At 33.4% G+C, this 17,004-nt stretch overlaps 1 protein-coding gene across 12 annotated transcripts in view; it reads right to left on the minus strand.

The window, feature by feature from the left end:
* XRN1 (5'-3' exoribonuclease 1) overlaps positions 1 to 17,004 on the minus strand; it is a 43,052-nt gene that overhangs the window by 13,581 nt on the left and 12,467 nt on the right. For 9 of the 12 annotated variants that reach the window (XR_007506241.1, XR_007506238.1, XR_007506239.1 and 6 more), the window contains 20 exons: positions 16,824 to 16,913; positions 16,510 to 16,666; positions 16,039 to 16,158; positions 14,857 to 15,026; positions 13,869 to 13,989; positions 13,676 to 13,774; positions 11,867 to 11,970; positions 11,225 to 11,356; positions 10,309 to 10,471; positions 9,736 to 9,849; positions 9,162 to 9,260; positions 8,874 to 8,989; positions 7,839 to 7,985; positions 7,384 to 7,473; positions 5,617 to 5,752; positions 4,852 to 4,908; positions 4,022 to 4,154; positions 2,857 to 2,926; positions 1,468 to 1,693; positions 704 to 805 (listed from right to left, as the gene is read on the minus strand). Coding sequence is in view for 2 of the 12 variants with exons in the window: in XM_049801897.1 (XP_049657854.1) it covers positions 704 to 805; positions 1,468 to 1,693; positions 2,857 to 2,926; positions 4,022 to 4,154; positions 4,852 to 4,908; positions 5,617 to 5,752; positions 7,384 to 7,473; positions 7,839 to 7,985; positions 8,874 to 8,989; positions 9,162 to 9,260; positions 9,736 to 9,849; positions 10,309 to 10,471; positions 11,225 to 11,356; positions 11,867 to 11,970; positions 13,676 to 13,774; positions 13,869 to 13,989; positions 14,857 to 15,026; positions 16,039 to 16,158; positions 16,510 to 16,666; positions 16,824 to 16,913 (2,446 nt within the window). In the remaining 10 variants the exon portion in view is untranslated. The remainder of the gene's footprint in view (positions 1 to 703; positions 806 to 1,467; positions 1,694 to 2,856; positions 2,927 to 4,021; positions 4,155 to 4,851; positions 4,909 to 5,616; positions 5,753 to 7,383; positions 7,474 to 7,838; positions 7,986 to 8,873; positions 8,990 to 9,161; positions 9,261 to 9,735; positions 9,850 to 10,308; positions 10,472 to 11,224; positions 11,357 to 11,866; positions 11,971 to 13,675; positions 13,775 to 13,868; positions 13,990 to 14,856; positions 15,027 to 16,038; positions 16,159 to 16,509; positions 16,667 to 16,823; positions 16,914 to 17,004) is intronic. The other 3 variants (XR_007506243.1, XR_007506245.1, XR_007506242.1) reach the window with 2 other exon arrangements.

A 17,004-nucleotide genomic window follows, 5' to 3' on the forward strand; every position in this document is an offset into this window, starting at 1 on the left:
AAGAAACAATACCCCCAATAAACTCAGCAGCTATAAACTCAACTTTTGAACAGCTAATCATATACAAAGACATTCTGAAAATCGTAAGGTCCAAATTTAACAGTGCTCAGATGACAGAAGTTTTCATACTGACACTAGTAGAACTCGCAGGTATCTAATTTATGAAATAGGCTATTGTGGTGGGTTGTATCTATATAACAACTCTTCCTAAGAATTACTATTAAACTGAAATGAGCTTAGTTTCTTTTAAGATTGTTTTTGTTTTGTTATTAACTGAAGTTATGAACATGGGAAAGATCATCAAGTATAATTAAACTCAAATAATAATTCAAAATGGTTTCAAAAGCATGCTCTCATACTGGTAGTATTCTTAAATTTTATTATTAATGCCTTATTTTGTAAAGACTTATCAATCAGCCTCAACTGTTTCATAATACTACAGGCATGCTACCACAGAACTGAAGCCCAGCTACGTAAAAAACCACTTCTGAGAATCTAGAATCTAAACAAGGATAACACAGGATATTATACTCATTCAAGAATTGGGACAAGTTCTGCTCCAATCTGTATCTGGACTAAAACATCTGATGTACCAAAACAAAGTTATCTGTTAATGATGAGAAAAGGATACCCACTCTAAATAGGGGGCCAAAATAAATATTGAGACATTTGGGTCCAATACTAAATGAATCAGAACACTCACTTTATTTTTCTGATTGCCACTCAAAAATGATCCTTTCTGGGGTGAGTTAGAGTTACCCTGATTTTCAGCCCTGAGATTGTAATGCTGTCTTCCATTCAGTTGCTAAATCATTGGGGGGAAAAAAAAAATAAATCATAAGTGTTTCACTGCCTTAAATTTTGTTTTGGAAAGTAGTTTGTCTTGTACAGACTTAGAAAACATGAGACAATTCTCAGACACACCTATAGCAACATGAAGTTACCCATGAAGCTAATTTTCTTTAAAGAGGTCACTTAGTAAAAAATAAAGTTTAATTAAACCAATGAGAATCCCAATTCACCTGTAATTTTTCCTCCTTTACTGTATTTTCAAACAAATTAAATCATAACCAAGAAGCAAAATTGACCAGGAAATTGTATGTTCTCTTTCTGAGCATGGACAAACTTGGCCTACAGGAAGCGGTACTTGGAACAGAGCTTTAAGGAAATAATTGCATATCTGCCCCAACAAACTGTTTGCTGACACCAAATGTGGTGTCACTGCTCCAAACTAAATATTTGTCTCTTGGAAATGCAACTGGAGCTACTCAAAGCAAAACTATCAATAAGGAACTTTTGGTCCCTTTCATTATTGGATTAACTCATTTCTCTAAGATAAGGATTATCCTACTTCTAATATACTGACATAAAAATTAAATTTTCTTTGTACCAATGAAGATAGCAACCATGGTCATAATTCAGCTTCTAGGGAAAAACATTTTTGTACAAATGAAAGAAAAGTCTTACTTGAGTAGGAACAAAAAGGGAGCGAGGAGAATGGTTGAGGCCTCCCAGATGCACTTTTTGTGGGCATACAGATGACAGGTCAGATGTATATGAATTGTAGTTATTAACAGCTGGCTGAGGTTTAACTATGGCCATCAGTTTTTGATTTCCCATTTCTGACCGACTACCATGAGACAGGTTAATTAAGGCACTTGATGGCAGACGATAACCTCTGGCAGGTGAGCACCTTAAGAAAAGCAAATTATATAGCTGTTTCATGTAGTTTAAATGTTGACATTTCAATGTATCCAATTTAACAACACTGTTGCCTCTGTGCCAAAAGATAATGACTCAAGTTTGAATAGCAGAGGCTGAAAACTGTATCCAACATTGAAATCTAGTAACATTACACACAATGTTAATCCAACTGTGCTCCCCCCTTTGGCTTCTGGCTGTCAAAACCAGAAAACAACAGTAATTACTACTACTCTGACTTTATATTGTACCTTTCAGTGCTGAGCTCAAAGAAATTTTAAAAATGAGTGAATTGTTACAGCATAGCTCTGTAGTAAACATTTCTGTAAAAAATTATGAACCAGGAAAAAATATTTTCTTTTTCTGAGATGAAAACTGAAGCCAGTAGCAGAATTATAAATTGAAGTTAATTGGCATTTAGTCAGTTTTATATCTTCCTTTATGATTCTGAATACTGGAGATTATCTGTGTCACAGGACATGCTCTCGCAAAGGACTAGATTGTGTTATGCTTGCTGAATAGAGAATAGGTAAGATTCTCCTCTAATTTCTGTCTTAAAAAACTTAATTTATCTAAAAACAATAGTAAAATGAAGCCTGCTTGGTAATTTAGTGCACTTAGAAGTTTACACACTTAAATACAGAAGAGTTATCACACTGTTTAAAACAAAAGTATTAACCATGCCTTCATCTCCTGAAGAACAGTTTAGGTTTTTAACGGTGGTTAGAATTTAGTGCCTAAGTATCAATTATTGATAGTTCAGAGACCCTTCTTCAGAGGAACATATGATTACTGACTATTTTTTACTCTATATGTTAAAGACATACTGAAATAACCTGTTTTCTACATATTTGTTTTAGAAAAACATTTGGAACTAGTGCTTTATTCTGCTGGTTCATACTTGCTTTCTACAAATCAGAAGCTTCTAAATACACAAAAAAGCCTAAAGAGCATTTCCAAAATACATTATACTTCGTAAAAATTATCCCTACTCAAAAAGAAAAAAGAAACACAAAAGAAATAAAACCTGACCAACACTGTTGAGAAACAAAGTTCTAAAAAGAGGCATTAAAAATACTCAACCAAACCAAAGGCAACAATTTCATGCCATCTATACCAATTGCACGAAATGACTATGAAACTCCCTGTACAAACCTTATAGTTAGGCCTCCAAGGAATTCTTCATCAAACAAAACTTCGAAGAGCACATCTGTTTCTCTACTGGCTATACGAAACAAAGTAAAATGTCATCCTATATGTGTAACAGTAGCTGTTTTCACCTAAATTATGCACATATCTACATTAGTTATGCAATAAATAATGAAAAGACCAAAACCCAACTAATTAGCAACAAAAAAAATCCTTACTCCTTAAATGAGTAATTTCATTAAGGGCAATTTGGAAATGCTTCTCGAAGTCATATATGGCTGCCCTTTTAGATACATTTTCAACAGAAATGTACCATGCATAACAACTTATCAACCTGCATTAACAGAACTGCAATTTAGAGCAGTATGTCACAGTTGCCAGAAACTGCCAGAAAAAGAGATGCAAGCCATCTTTCCATTCAGGCAGTTGGAAACGAACAGCTTTAACATTACCTTCTTGCATGCTAGTATATAATCATTATGGAGAAAATAAAACCTCTTTAAAAAGCTGCACTCAAGTCTAGTCTATTCAAGATTCTTTTGGATGCAAACTGAATGAGAGAGCAATTACTTAAATGCCAGATAAGAAAATAGATCTCACATGCTACACCCAATGTGATTTGGTAAATCCTTTTGTTTACCTGAAATATTTATGGATAATCTTGTCAAAGAAGGTATAAATCCATGCCATTTAACAGAAATAGAGTATCACACAGTAAAAACCAAATTCCAAATAAAATAATCAGTAAAAACCAAATTCCAAATAAAACAATTTGAGACAAATCATATTTGATAAAACTTTATGTTCAATGTAAGTATTAAGGCTAATACTTGTTTTTATCTCTACTTCTCTTAACTTCATTGTTACTTTTTTGCAGCCTGTGTTCTCTCTCATTGATCTCTCTGCCTTCTTCATATTAAGAAGGAACAAAGGGTAAGTAATTTCTTATTCAAAGTACAGCTGTGCAACACATGAAATTAAAAGAGAATACTGTAGGTTTAATTCAAAACAGGAAGTATGTCATCAGTGGCTTCAAGTTGCATATGCTTCATAGGTGAGAAATTTCTGTGCATTCACAACCATTATACAAAGCACTTTTCTGAAGCCTGCTTTCACATCACTAGCTGAGCTGTTATCAGCTATAATGCTACAGTTATGAAGAAAATATTACCTCCTTTAATTCCTATAATGGTACCTCGAAGACCAACTGGAACTGAAAAGTTCTCTCTCACATTGACAACACGGTCAAACAGCCTATACTCTGCATCTCGATCTGGAACAACCCCATTCTGTTGTTCTAATGGCTGACAATAACCAAAAGACTGTGTTAATGTTTGCAAAAAAAAAAAAAAAAAAGGGATTACAATCAAAATGCATTTATAACAATATCTGAAACCACACTATAAAACAAACTTTTTGGAACAAAAAAATTGTTTAAGAACATAGAATCTTCCCTCCCCAGACACAAAGCAAACTCATTTTTTTTCCTGTAACTCTCACTCACTGCTTCTGCCTGAGAAACAGCAGTGCTGTACATGATCCAAGGCACACCAAGGGGATCAATTTAGACAAAATAAAACCATCAAGTGTAATCTGCCTGCATCAGTAACACTGGTATCTGTGGAATACCAGGCAAGATGAGCAGTTGGTCCTATGTCAAGAACTGAACGAAAAGCAGAACAGGGCAGAAGAGACAAATGGGAAGTACATTTTATTTTGCCTTCATCATACAGCCAATAAGAACTGTAGAAGCATGAAGGACAGAAGGTGGAAAAGAAATGAAAGTCAGTATAATACATCACGGAGTTTGTAGTTAGTAGAAATTCTCTCCTTTTAGACAGACTACCGTTCTCAAATTAATTTTCTAGAAGGCATCATGAAACTTTTTGTTCCATCAATACTGCCATAAAATTCCACTCTCTGAAAGTTGGTAAGCTTAGGTAAAATAAGCATGACCTGGACAACTTAACTTTTTAAAAAAAACCTTTTCATATCACTTACTCTGTACAGCAAATGGGGTTTCACAGTTACTCGCACCTTCTTGTTGCTCTTTCTCTGCTAAAGGAAAGGAACAGAAAGTCATTACAAACTAGTGTAGGAACCAACACTGGATTTCAGGTACAATAAAACACCTGAAAAGATAACGTAGAATTCTTTTGTTTCTTTTCGATAAAGGTATACAGCTTTAATGAAGTCTTTAGGATGACTACATCCAGTTTTTAAAACATGACTGATTTCTTACCAGAGCTTTTGCATCGTTTGGCTAATTCCTCAATTCACACCAATTTTATTAACATGTCCTTGCAGATAATTTCAAAGAAATCAGCCCATTATTTCACATGGCTCTGCCTTTAGCTTTTGCTTTTGTAACTTTCTTGGCCCCTTTTTTGATCTGTGGCCTTCAGAAAACAACCTTCTAATTTTCCTCAGACCAAACAGAAACTGCAAGGGAAGAACAGCTGAGATTGCACTTAGAAACAGCACTTCAGATATAAACTGACACCTGTTCCTTTCTGAAATCACCAAAAGGCAGAGTTCAGAGTATGGCTAATGCTGCTGAATAGCCTCAAAGAGTGAGTCAATTAGAAAGATAAATAATGAGCTCTTCTGAATTTCTGGGACAATTCACATTACAAATTCAGATCTTGCATTACATTCTATATTCTTTTTGTTTGGAATGGCAAGTAATCTTCAACCATCTTATTCTAATTCAAGAACTTGGAAAATAATGAGCACCCTTGCTCACAATGTCGTCAAGCTACATACCTTGCATTTCTCTATTTCTTCTTCAATTTTCTCAACAATGGCTGCATCCAAAATTTGCAAGTCACAAGACGAGCGAGACAAAGCAGACACAGGATGTGCCTTTAACCAGGCAACAATTTCTTGAACTTTCTCAGCTCTAAATAAAAAACAACATGAGTTAAAATATTTAACTGCATAAACTAAGCATTTTACCACATTCCCTGATTTAATCAGTCAAGTATTACGATATAGGCACAATGCTTGTATACATTAATAAAGTAACAGAATTTAAGAGTCCTGTGTAAGTTTACAATAGGGGGTTAAAAAAAATAAAAATCTAACTGAATCATGAGATACTGTTTCAAAACTATAACCTGAAGTTTTGTCTCAGAAAAAACACCAAATTGTTAGAAAGTAGTCAGTAAATTATGTTTGCATCCAACCAATTAACCATGTCCAGCTGTGATTTAAGGTTCTGTGACCAGCTGTTTCTCACAACACAGTAAGAAAGAACTTCAGGGCATGCCTCTGGTAAAACAGAGCACAAACCTGAGATTACTATAACAGAAGAGTCCCAGAATGGTATATTCACCTGGTAGGAGTACTGCAGAATGCAGCATCATGCAGACTTACCAACTTGAGCCCGTGAATAGGACTTACTAGCTAATAATAAAAGCTTTTTTAATGTTACTATACTGTATCTGGAACCAAGGTTGCTCCTTGTCTCCCATGAAACTGACTGAATGTATACTAAAAATGTGCAAAGTACTCTAAATTCTGTACATGTTAATTTTCAAATTCAAAGTGATCTTAAACAATTAAAATAATTATTGCTTATTTTCAAAAAATTATCTTTTGGTGACTTTGTGACTATTCATAACTATGCTTCCTGAAAGTTATTTTAAAAGCAAAAATTATGAAGTAGCTGTCGAAAATTAGATTTCTCATTTGTTGGACTTGAGATAAGTCTGATGGAGACTTGGATTCCACAACTCGAATGCACAACATTCTGATAATTTTTTCAGAGTCATCACTGAACAATCATGCTGCTCAAGGAACAGCAAGGTTTCAGTTATATAGCAGCCGCTATACGATCACCATCGGTTCCACAATGTTGTCAGGCTTTACTATACTTATTCTAGACAAAAAAAAAAGAAAAAAAAGAAAAAAAAGAAAAAAAAGAAAAAAAAGAAAAAAAAGAAAAAAAAGAAAAAAAAGAAAAAAAAGAAAAAAAAGAAAAAAAGAAAAAAAGAAAAAAGAAAAAAAGAAAAAAAAGAAAAAAAAGAAAAAAGGTGAAAAGAAAAAAGGTGAAAAGAAAAAAGGTGAAAAGAAAAAAGGTGAAAAGAAAAAAGGTGAAAAGAAAAAAGGTGAAAAGAAAAAAGGTGAAAAGAAAAAAGGTGAAAAGAAAATAGGTGAAAAGAAAATAGGTGAAAAGAAAATAGGTGAAAAGAAAAAAGGTGAAAAGAAAATAGAAAAAAGAAAATAGAAAATAGAAAATAGAAAATAGAAAATAGAAAAAAGAAAAAAGAAAAAAGAAAAAAGAAAAAAAGAAAAAAGAAAAAAGAAAAAAGAAAAAAAGAAAAAAAGAAAAAAAGAAAAAAGAAAAAAGAAAAAAGAAAAAAGAAAAAAGAAAAAAGAAAAAAGAAAAAAGAAAAAAGAAAAAAGAAAAAAGAAAAAAGAAAAAAGAAAAAAAGAAAAAAAGAAAAAAAGAAAAAAGAAAAAAAGAAAAAAAGAAAAAAGAAAAAAGAAAAAAGAAAAAAAGAAAAAAAGAAAAAAAACATGGCTTACCCATTCTCATCCTCTCCAGGCCAAATGTCATCTTCATAGAAGATATCTTCCTGGCTATTCTTGGCTATATAATTAAATAGTTCAGGGACCCTAAAAAATTAATAAATGGAAGATAAATTTAGTTTCACATCAGCATAGACCACAAAAAAGCCTCGTCAAAACAAACTTTGATGGGCTTCAAAATTTATGGAGCCCAGAAAGATTATTATTTACTTAATTTAGTGTCATACTATTCATTTATCAAGGGTAAGCTGCTGACAAGATTACTCTATCCAAAATATGCTTCTCCTTGGAAGGAGGTACTGTTGGAAGGAGAATATTGGAATAAAAGAAATTCCATCAAGCAATCTCCAAAAGCAAACTCATCAGTTCTTAGAAGATCTGTGTACACAGGACAAAATCCAAAGACTGATACAAAGGTGGATAACTTGGATGAAGTTCATATCAGTATTTACCGTTCTAAATACTCAGCAAGTAGTTGTTCCACTGCAGAAGAATACATCCATTCATTTCCAACTTTCTTAGTATAGCCAGGAACTTCTTCATTTTTCTTATTGAACTTCAGGTTTAGCCCCACATTTGCTTTGTGATCTCCATGAGGACTGGAAATAAGAAAAAGTTTATTAACTTGCAGTAATATATATATGCGTGTGTGTGTTCATACATTAAAAACCACATAAACGTACATCCTCAGCCTCAAACCACAGAAAAATTCAATTCATTGTATTATTTACTTGTTAACATCGCAACAGTTGTAGATCTTACAGGACGTAAGCTGTGCTACGGTAGCTGTCCACATGCATGCCAATACCTTATTGCAAAGGAGGGTAGGGAATATTTTACCCTTCTTCCTTAATTGAGATCTAATCAACCACAATCTACCTGGCATTTACCAAAATGTAGAAGGATGTCCCTGAACAATCAGTGGGGAAAAAATTGTACATGTTAAATCACAAGAAGATGCTCCTGCATCAACCACTTCTTTACTGAGCTGTCCTAGGAAACCACAGTTCTGACATTCAGAGAACTATAGGGATTGCCTCCCTTATCTATTTTAAGCAGTTTTAGTCTTAATGAGTTCTTAAAAAAAATTACAGATACAATTATTATCTGTTTATACTAGCAGTACCGATAAGTACAATGAAATTAGATCCCAATTCCACCTTTTATTCCCAGTGTGGCAAAGTCAGTTCAAACTCCTGCTTCAATTATGCAAACAGTTAACCAGAAAGGGCAAATTATGTCTTTCTACAATACTAAAGCCAACAGAACAACTCTCAAGTAAACAGAAATTAAAAAGAAGTTTATGATAGGAGAGAAAAACACTGCATATGAATTTAGTTTACAGCAAATATGCTTTAAAGAAAGCTTCACATCACAATACAGTTATACATTTGATAAGAACAGGACTTCAACATAGCAGAAAATCTGTAGAGTTGTATTAGAACTTAGAAGCTTCCCTACAGTCAAATTTCACAAAGAGAACTTACTTTTTCTTTGATCCTCTTCCAATGAAGATACTCCCTGTAAAGCGGGAGACAAGATATCCACTTACTCCAAGACGGCTGGCCAAAATATATGCAGGATTGTATTTCACAGAATATTTCTTTAAAACAAACAAACAAACAAATGAAAAAACACTGGCAATTCCTGAAAGATAAGGATTTTTATACAAAGGGCAAATGAATAATATGGAAGCATCCCTTAAAGACATTTACCATTGCAAAATACATTTGACACATTGTTTGCGCTTTTACTAGAAAATCAGAAGCACTTACATGCTGGTTCTGTATTAAAGGATCAAGCTGGGGTTCACATGGAATATTGAAAACTACACGAATTCTACCTTCTGTAATCACATCACGTGAATCTTGAACCTTGGAGAGAAACACAACACATTAAAAGAGTTATTTAAAACCAGCAGTCTTTGGATACTAGACCTTGTAGTCTACTTTATAAAAAATTTTGCTGCAGTAGGCACAGAGAAGCTTTGGGATTCATCATCTTGCCTTGACCTGTACAGTGCTTCCTCATAGAGGCAATCAAACAGCATTAAATCAAAGGAATCCATGACTGAAAATGGTCCAAAATGGCAACTCTACGTATTGCAAATTATCCCAAATAATTAATAAAAATAATCCTGCATTCAAGCTATGCTACCTTTTTCCTGTTACGCCAGCAACAGTGATAGGGAAAGCAGAACCAGCTCCTCCTCCATCTGACTAAACATCTTTGATTTAAAATTTTAGCTATCAAATGACCACTACTGCCACACAACATATCTAGATTATTTTAGGCTTGCAAATAAAGAAACGTAGGGTGAAAATAAAAACAATAATTATTGCAACTAACTTCTCCCATGCAGCCATAGTAAGGAGATCCCAGCATAAAGGCTGTACTTCCAGGAGGAAACAAGTCATCCAATGTTCTGATGTTTGAAAAACGACAGTCAAAGGCTTTGATATCCTAAATGAAAAAGACAAAATTGACGATGTTAAATATCATTCAGTTCTAGCAGAATAATTTAAAAAGTTCATATAAATAGACGCTCATTCTAAAACATTATCTGAGTCTGAAATAATTCAAAGGCAAAGAAATTAATGCTGTATTACAAATGCTGTTACACAAGCGACTATGCTACCTCGTAGAGCACCACTCTGTACTTCATTCAAAGTATCAGTAAAAAGATGACAAAAGCCATTTTTTTCAGTAAGATCTCTAAACTGTGCAACAGGGTCCCAAAATGTGACAAAATACTTGCCTAAGCACGTTACATTTTTTTATACAATAAATTACATTAATTTAATATGCTTATTTTTGTCATTCTTTTGTTTTAAAGGAGCATACACTCTTTCCTCCGCGCACCTGCCTGCCCCAAAGGAGTAAGGAGCTATGTGCAAGAAGATATTGCACTTGTATATTTACCTTGACAACAGTTTGGTAAACAAAAGGAAGAGCTTGTTTTGACCACTGCTTCTCCAAATAAACTTCTCCATTTTGGTTTAGTTGATATCTATTACCAGTGAGCAACTGAGCATATACAACTATCGATGTTTCATGAATAATTATTCCTTTCCTTCTCTGGTAGCTGAATACAAAGCAGAACATTTATTTTGATTACAATGAACAGAACTGAACCAAGAGGGTGGTATTAAATTCTTGAAATAAAAAAACAAAACAACAACAACAAAAAAACCCCTCTTAACAAAAGGATTCTAATAGTTTGCTTCCTGTTTTATAAAAAATAACCCAGAACAAGCAGCTTAACCAATTGCTTATCCATTGTCACATGGCCATCACTACATAGCTAAGTGCATTAAATTAAACACATTTTACCTTTACAGTGGGAAGAATTAGGGGTAATTAAGGCAGTTAACTCAAATGACAGATAACAAAATGGCAAGGTACTGTAACTCAGTTGTGTTCCACTAGGCACCCACACTCTCGAACAGCAACAGCTGTATTCAAATTTAACAATGCTAAACTATTGAAGCTGTAACTTGATACTATATGACTCCATTCCATATACTTCCTACAATTGAAGATTACTAAGACCAGAACAGAAAATTGAATGGGAGAGTAAATACTGAAACTCATTCATTTGAGAATTCTTTCATAATAGCATCTAACTTTAAATACCTAGGGAGTAACTCCACATTTTCTGAAATTTCAATGTAAGCTCATTTATGTTGGGTTTTTTTTTTAAATTCCAGCATACTCATTAACCTTTATCATCAAGTATGCAGCAGCTCTTCTCTGCTACTTAGGTCTGTAATACAGCAACAACACATAGCTAAGCTATAAAATGCAAAGTTACACTTTAATTTTCAAAGTTACTTACTGCTCTGAAATGCCTTGAACTTCTTTTAACCACATGCTTTGTTCCTTATCTCCAACATATGCCACTTTAGTTGGGGGCACTGCATTTCCCATGTAAAGCTTCTGGGTGCCATGTGGTTCTTCCAAATAAAACCTTGAGAATAATTATGACCGGTACAAATTTAAACAAATAGGATTAATTAGACATAATCAACTGTGAGCAAAACTTAAATTAGTTAGAAATTACTCGTTAAGGACATGGAAAACTTGCATCATCGTATTCTCTACCCCTTCCACAACAGGCTGCACAGCATATTTTTTTAATAAAAAATAGCAGTGCATGTGCTGAAAGGAAGACGGTATAGAAATGTTCTCTTTTACATTATTCTGCATGGATTTCTGTCCATGCATTCTCCCCTCAAAAGTTAAGAATGAGCTCTCCCAAACATCTATGTCTATAGCAAAATACTGAAGGACTAGTTCAGAGATAACCAAACCTCAGAACAATGTTAAAAAAAGGTTCTTCCACCAAGCAGCCTTTGATAGATCTGGACTAATTTGCTGTTAGCAAGTACTACAATAAAACCAAAACTTTTGTACAGCCTAAGAAACTTATTTTTAATAAAACAATAAAGATGACAACTATCTATGAAATGTCTCTTACTTAGTTTCTCCATCTGACACAGCGACAACTCTGGCTTCTTCAAGGTGTGGCCAGTTAACAAAAACACGCTTTCCAAGTACCGAACTGGCAACATTTTCTACCATCTGAAAAAAAACCTATTAGTTACTAATTGTTTAACATATTAAAAGATTTCTGTTAAAATATTTTGCAACTGTTTTTGCAATAAAAACTATTCTAGTTAAAGAACAGGTTTTCTTGCAGAATAAAAATCTCATTTTATCTTATTAAATAATATTTTGATACATGTTACATAATCTCTGATTAGAAATGAAGAATCATATTTCATTTTTTAGGACAAAGTATTGTATTCCAAGTGTGGCTCTTTACATGTAGCATATGGTAGTTGTAAAACCTGGGTTGATTTACATTTCTGGTATAGGCTTACTACATACTTTATTTGTTAAATCACTTAGAACTCTTTGTGTCTCTGGGACACAATAATCAAACTGACAATTTGAGATTAGTGAAATATTTTGTACCATAGATTTTACTTTTGTGACTCACTGAAATAAAGAAACAGCACTTATGTCCAGGACTTTGCTAGCATCTGTAATTTTAGTCTCACATTATGTTCTGTTTTTCCAACAAGTTTCTGCTATTTTTTAATACATTATTTTGGCTTATTTAATTCTCTTTGCCACGTATCTTGAATATTCACTCTCACTATCTCTTTACTGTAAAATCCTGTCTCATTGTTTTCCTCCTCTCTCCTTTCCTGGTTTTATTTATTTATTTATTTATCTCTGAAACTTTTTTCTTTTCCTGGATTTCTTTTGCTATCTGATATTTTGATTACAAAATAGATTTTGCTTTTAAAGGACTTAGAAAAATATTTTGCTTCTTAATGTCTCTGCATCAACTCTTTCCTTTAATTCCTCTGTTAAACAGTCCCATGTAAGTGGAAGGTGTAAGTCAGCTCTGTTGATGAAAAGGGACTGACTAAAAAAGTGTCTATATACTCAGCTATACAAAAGACAAGGAGCACTTGTCTGGAGACTCTGCTTCCTTGCATTTATACCACTTCCAACTATTAATTAGTCAAGAGTGAGTTTCACCAACTCCTTACCTAAGAACATCTGATGGCTACCACAGAGAAATGCCAGAAACTCTAAGGAGACTGACATTTAATATTCTGAAGTCATGACAAATTTAAATCTTTTAGCAGATTCCAAAATTCTAGACTGTTTCCCACACAAATTTAGCATTTTAATCCTAATGCACTTTATTTTTTACTATTGCCTCCAACAGTCAACAAAAGCTTTCAGTGTGAACTAATACCATTGATGTTTTCAGTGAACTGATTCAGCTGATAATTTCAAAACATATACTGAGAATACTACCACCTAATGGTCTCAACTTTGGGCTGGGAGCCAAGAACTCCAGAGTTCTGACTCTAGCAATTAATTCTATGGCCTTGAGCATACAGTCATATTTCACCTTCCTTCCTATTAATCAAATTTTAATAACTTATACATAAAGCTCATTTTGAAATCAAGCATTACTAGTTAAAGAAAGTTTTTAAAAAAATCTAAGGATATTCTTTTAAATTAACTGTTCAATATATTTAATTATTCTTTTTTAAGAAATGCTTGGGTTTTGAAACTGTTTTATAAAACTCTTTCGATATTACTCTATAAATGTTCTTCTCCTATAATACACTATTGAGAAGATAAAAATAACCAACATTTCAAATCTGACTTTAACAAAATCAGTCTTTTTATGACAAGTTTTTTTGTCTGGGTTTTTTTTTTGTTTGTTTTGTTTCTTTGTTAGGAGCTGAATGCTTACCTGTTCTTTAGAGTTCTCAGCAGCTATGATTTCTAACATCATGTTCTCTCCATGGCTGCTTTGCTGAAACACCTGTACGCCACTTTTTCTAAGATAGAACTGAGTAAAAACAAAACAGCACACAAAACTTACTTCTTTTACATAGTTATCTATTAAATACAATTTAAAATGTCAGAAGAGAGAAATCCTTTACCTTATGTTTAATGTGCTTTAAAGTAGGAAATCCACAAAAATATAATGCACTCTTGTTGACTTTAGTTATCTTATTGTGGGTTATTTCTACGTGCCAAGCATCCAAAGGTATTGTTTTATACCTAAAAAAAACCAGTTGCACAACGTTTGCTCATACAGATTGGCCTACAGCTGTAGAAACTCTCATTACTCATTCAAACACTCATTAATTGACAAACCCTTTGACTTTTGGGTAAGGTGGCAATTAACTTAAGACACTTGGCATCTGTACAAAGGACTATAAAAAACTCATGCTATTGCTGCAAAGAGACTACTCATTAAGAAAAAGACAAAACTTCAAGCCATGGTGTATCCCAAACTCACTATTTTAATTCATTGTTATTGTCAAATTCTAAACTAGCAATGGTTCCATATGGTATCATTCATCTTCACAACTATTCATTCTTCACTGAGTGTAATCTTGCAACACGCATTTCTCCTCTATTTTGCTTTACGTTTGACTACTATTGAGGTTACGTTTGACTACTATTGAGGTTACGTTTCCATTTAATCTTGAAACCTCAGCCTATGTTAAATAAAGCTGGCTACTTTCAGTGAGAGGAAACTGAAAAACACACTTGTGTTCAACTCTCTGCACTGGATCCAAATGCTACTTTTTTTTTACAAATGGTCTGGAATTTGTGTGTTAATAAATTACCAGTATTATCAGATATTTGTACCAGTCTTTCATCCTCTGTGTCATGCAAAGTTTAGTAATTCTCCAGGGTGTTCTTGCCAACTTAACATTAGTTCATCTATTCATCTTACTGCAAAGTAACATTTGAAGCAAAGGGACAAAGACTTTTACCGTGCCATCTACAACAAATAATAGCTAATCCAACGTTTTACATTTTTGGGTGTATATAGTGGCATGAACAAGCTTTGGTCAAAATGCTAATAAGTATTCTAACTACTTCTAGTCTACTCTAAAATAGTTATGCCAGTGTTACCTCGTATGACATCTTTCTACTGCAGGGAATTTCTCTGGCCATGGTGACATGTACTGGAACTCTGCATCTTTGTCATACCAGTACATTAAGCAAGAACTGTGAGTATTTCTTCGTTTCTCCTCTTCTTTTAGGTACTTATTACAGGATTCCATGGCCTGCAGCAGTCGTTTCTAAATTTTAGAGAAATTAGCGTATGTGAAACTGGCAACAAAAATTATCACGGAAACATCTTCATTGGGAAAGCGGATACCCGCACTTTTCTGATTAATGTATTAATTTTCTAATTGCAGCGTCACCCTTCTTCGTGTCCCAGCTCTCTGATAAAAATAGGGCAATTACAATAGAATGGCTTCGGAGAATACGGATTGCCTTTTTGCAAGTATGTTTCCAAAGACTAGCCATATTTTACCTTTTACATTTAACATACAAAGAAATATTAAAAAGATTGTAGATGTTACCATAAAATTCTGCAAATTAACTGTTGAAAAAGTTTCAAAAACTTATGGGTCATTCAAGTAGCAGCTATTGTCTTCTGTGAGAAGATTAAGTCCTGTCAACCTTTCACTGGGAACTATGGAAACAATCGATAGGCACAAGCTACCACCTGTATATATCTTAACATCTAATCTGCACTTTTGTTTTCATCCACTCTTTGATGTGCTCAAATTTAATCTGATAAAAGATATTACAAAAATCTATATAATACTGTTATCCTATATGCAAAAGGAAAATGTTACTATTTTATTCCTCTCCATTAATGTTTTACTGTTTGATTTGTTATTGAAGCCTTCTACCCATTACCGGTGTTCATGTGAAGAGACGTTCTGTAAAAAGACTGGGTTTTTTTCAAGTGTTTCTTTTATTTTACCTACAGACATTCTGTATTTTTGTATGTAAGTAGGAATAGAATCTTTTTCTCAAAGAAAATAAATATTTGAATAGCTGATGAAAAACATGAACAAACAACAAGTCCACATCCCTTACTTCGGACTTCTGCCACTTGAAGCTAACTTTGTGGTAACTTGATCTAGCCTTACTCTCCAGGCAGCAAACATTTATATTTTATTGTGGTCTTATCAAGTGTTAATTTAAACTTCCATTTAATTGCATGTTTAACTGTTAATTAAGTTTAGCATATTTGTTATGAAGACTTTATAGACAGCAGATGTTGAAAGAACTTACCTCATCAATAAATGGGATTAATACTACAGCTTCCCATTCTTGCTGTTTTCCATTTAAGTCAGTTTTAAAATCTGGTGGATAATATTCTATAATAGGAGAGTCTTGACTAATCATCAAATGCTAGGAAAATACAACAGAGGAATTAAAGAAAATCAGAGACAATTTAGCACTAATTCTACAAAGAGAGAGAGAGGAAGGTTGGTATTAAAACCAATTTCAAGGCTGAACAGGAATTCAACATTTATCATTTAACTGTCCTAGTCTGAAATTGCTTAGCAAATGCAAAATTTTGTATTTATTACTAACTTTAAAATGTACTAAGAACAGTAAGAAGTATTTAACCATACACCTAAAATTCTGAGTTAGAATATAACTAAGAGGACATGCAAAAATATTAAGAAAAGAGTCACTTCAGAATAAAGCAGACAACCAATAAGCAATAGATAAATGCAATTTAATTCTAAATCCCACCTGGTAGCATTTAGGTAGGAGATCTTTGCTAGCTGCTGGAAGTACAGCAAGAAGCTGTTCAAATGGCATGAAAGGTTTTCCCAGTTCAAATTTAATTTTGAGTTCGCTGATGTTATGAATATCTGACAGATAAGGTGCATAATGATAAGGATAATACCTGCAGAGAAAAAAGCCCTCTTAAGTTACTTGACTTAATTATAGCACAGCAGCGTTCACAGATCAGAAACAAAGAGAACTACATTAAACGTTCACAGCATGTAAGGCGAAACACCGCTTGCTCTTCAAGCAATTTCTCATTTGACAATTTTTCTTACCAGCTCCATGACTGAACTCCGTGGTAATAATAATGCAAAATCCATTGTATTGCCTGAACATAACATTCAGCTTGATCGGCCAAGAAGTCACTTAAAAGAAACAGGAAAGATACTTATTATTTTTTGTCATTTTCACTGCTATATAAAAATTACTTAGCACCTTGTACATAGGAATGAAGAC

The sequence above is a fragment of the Accipiter gentilis genome, chromosome 6 (assembly GCF_929443795.1).
Source record: "Accipiter gentilis chromosome 6, bAccGen1.1, whole genome shotgun sequence".
NCBI lineage: Eukaryota > Metazoa > Chordata > Aves > Accipitriformes > Accipitridae > Astur > Astur gentilis.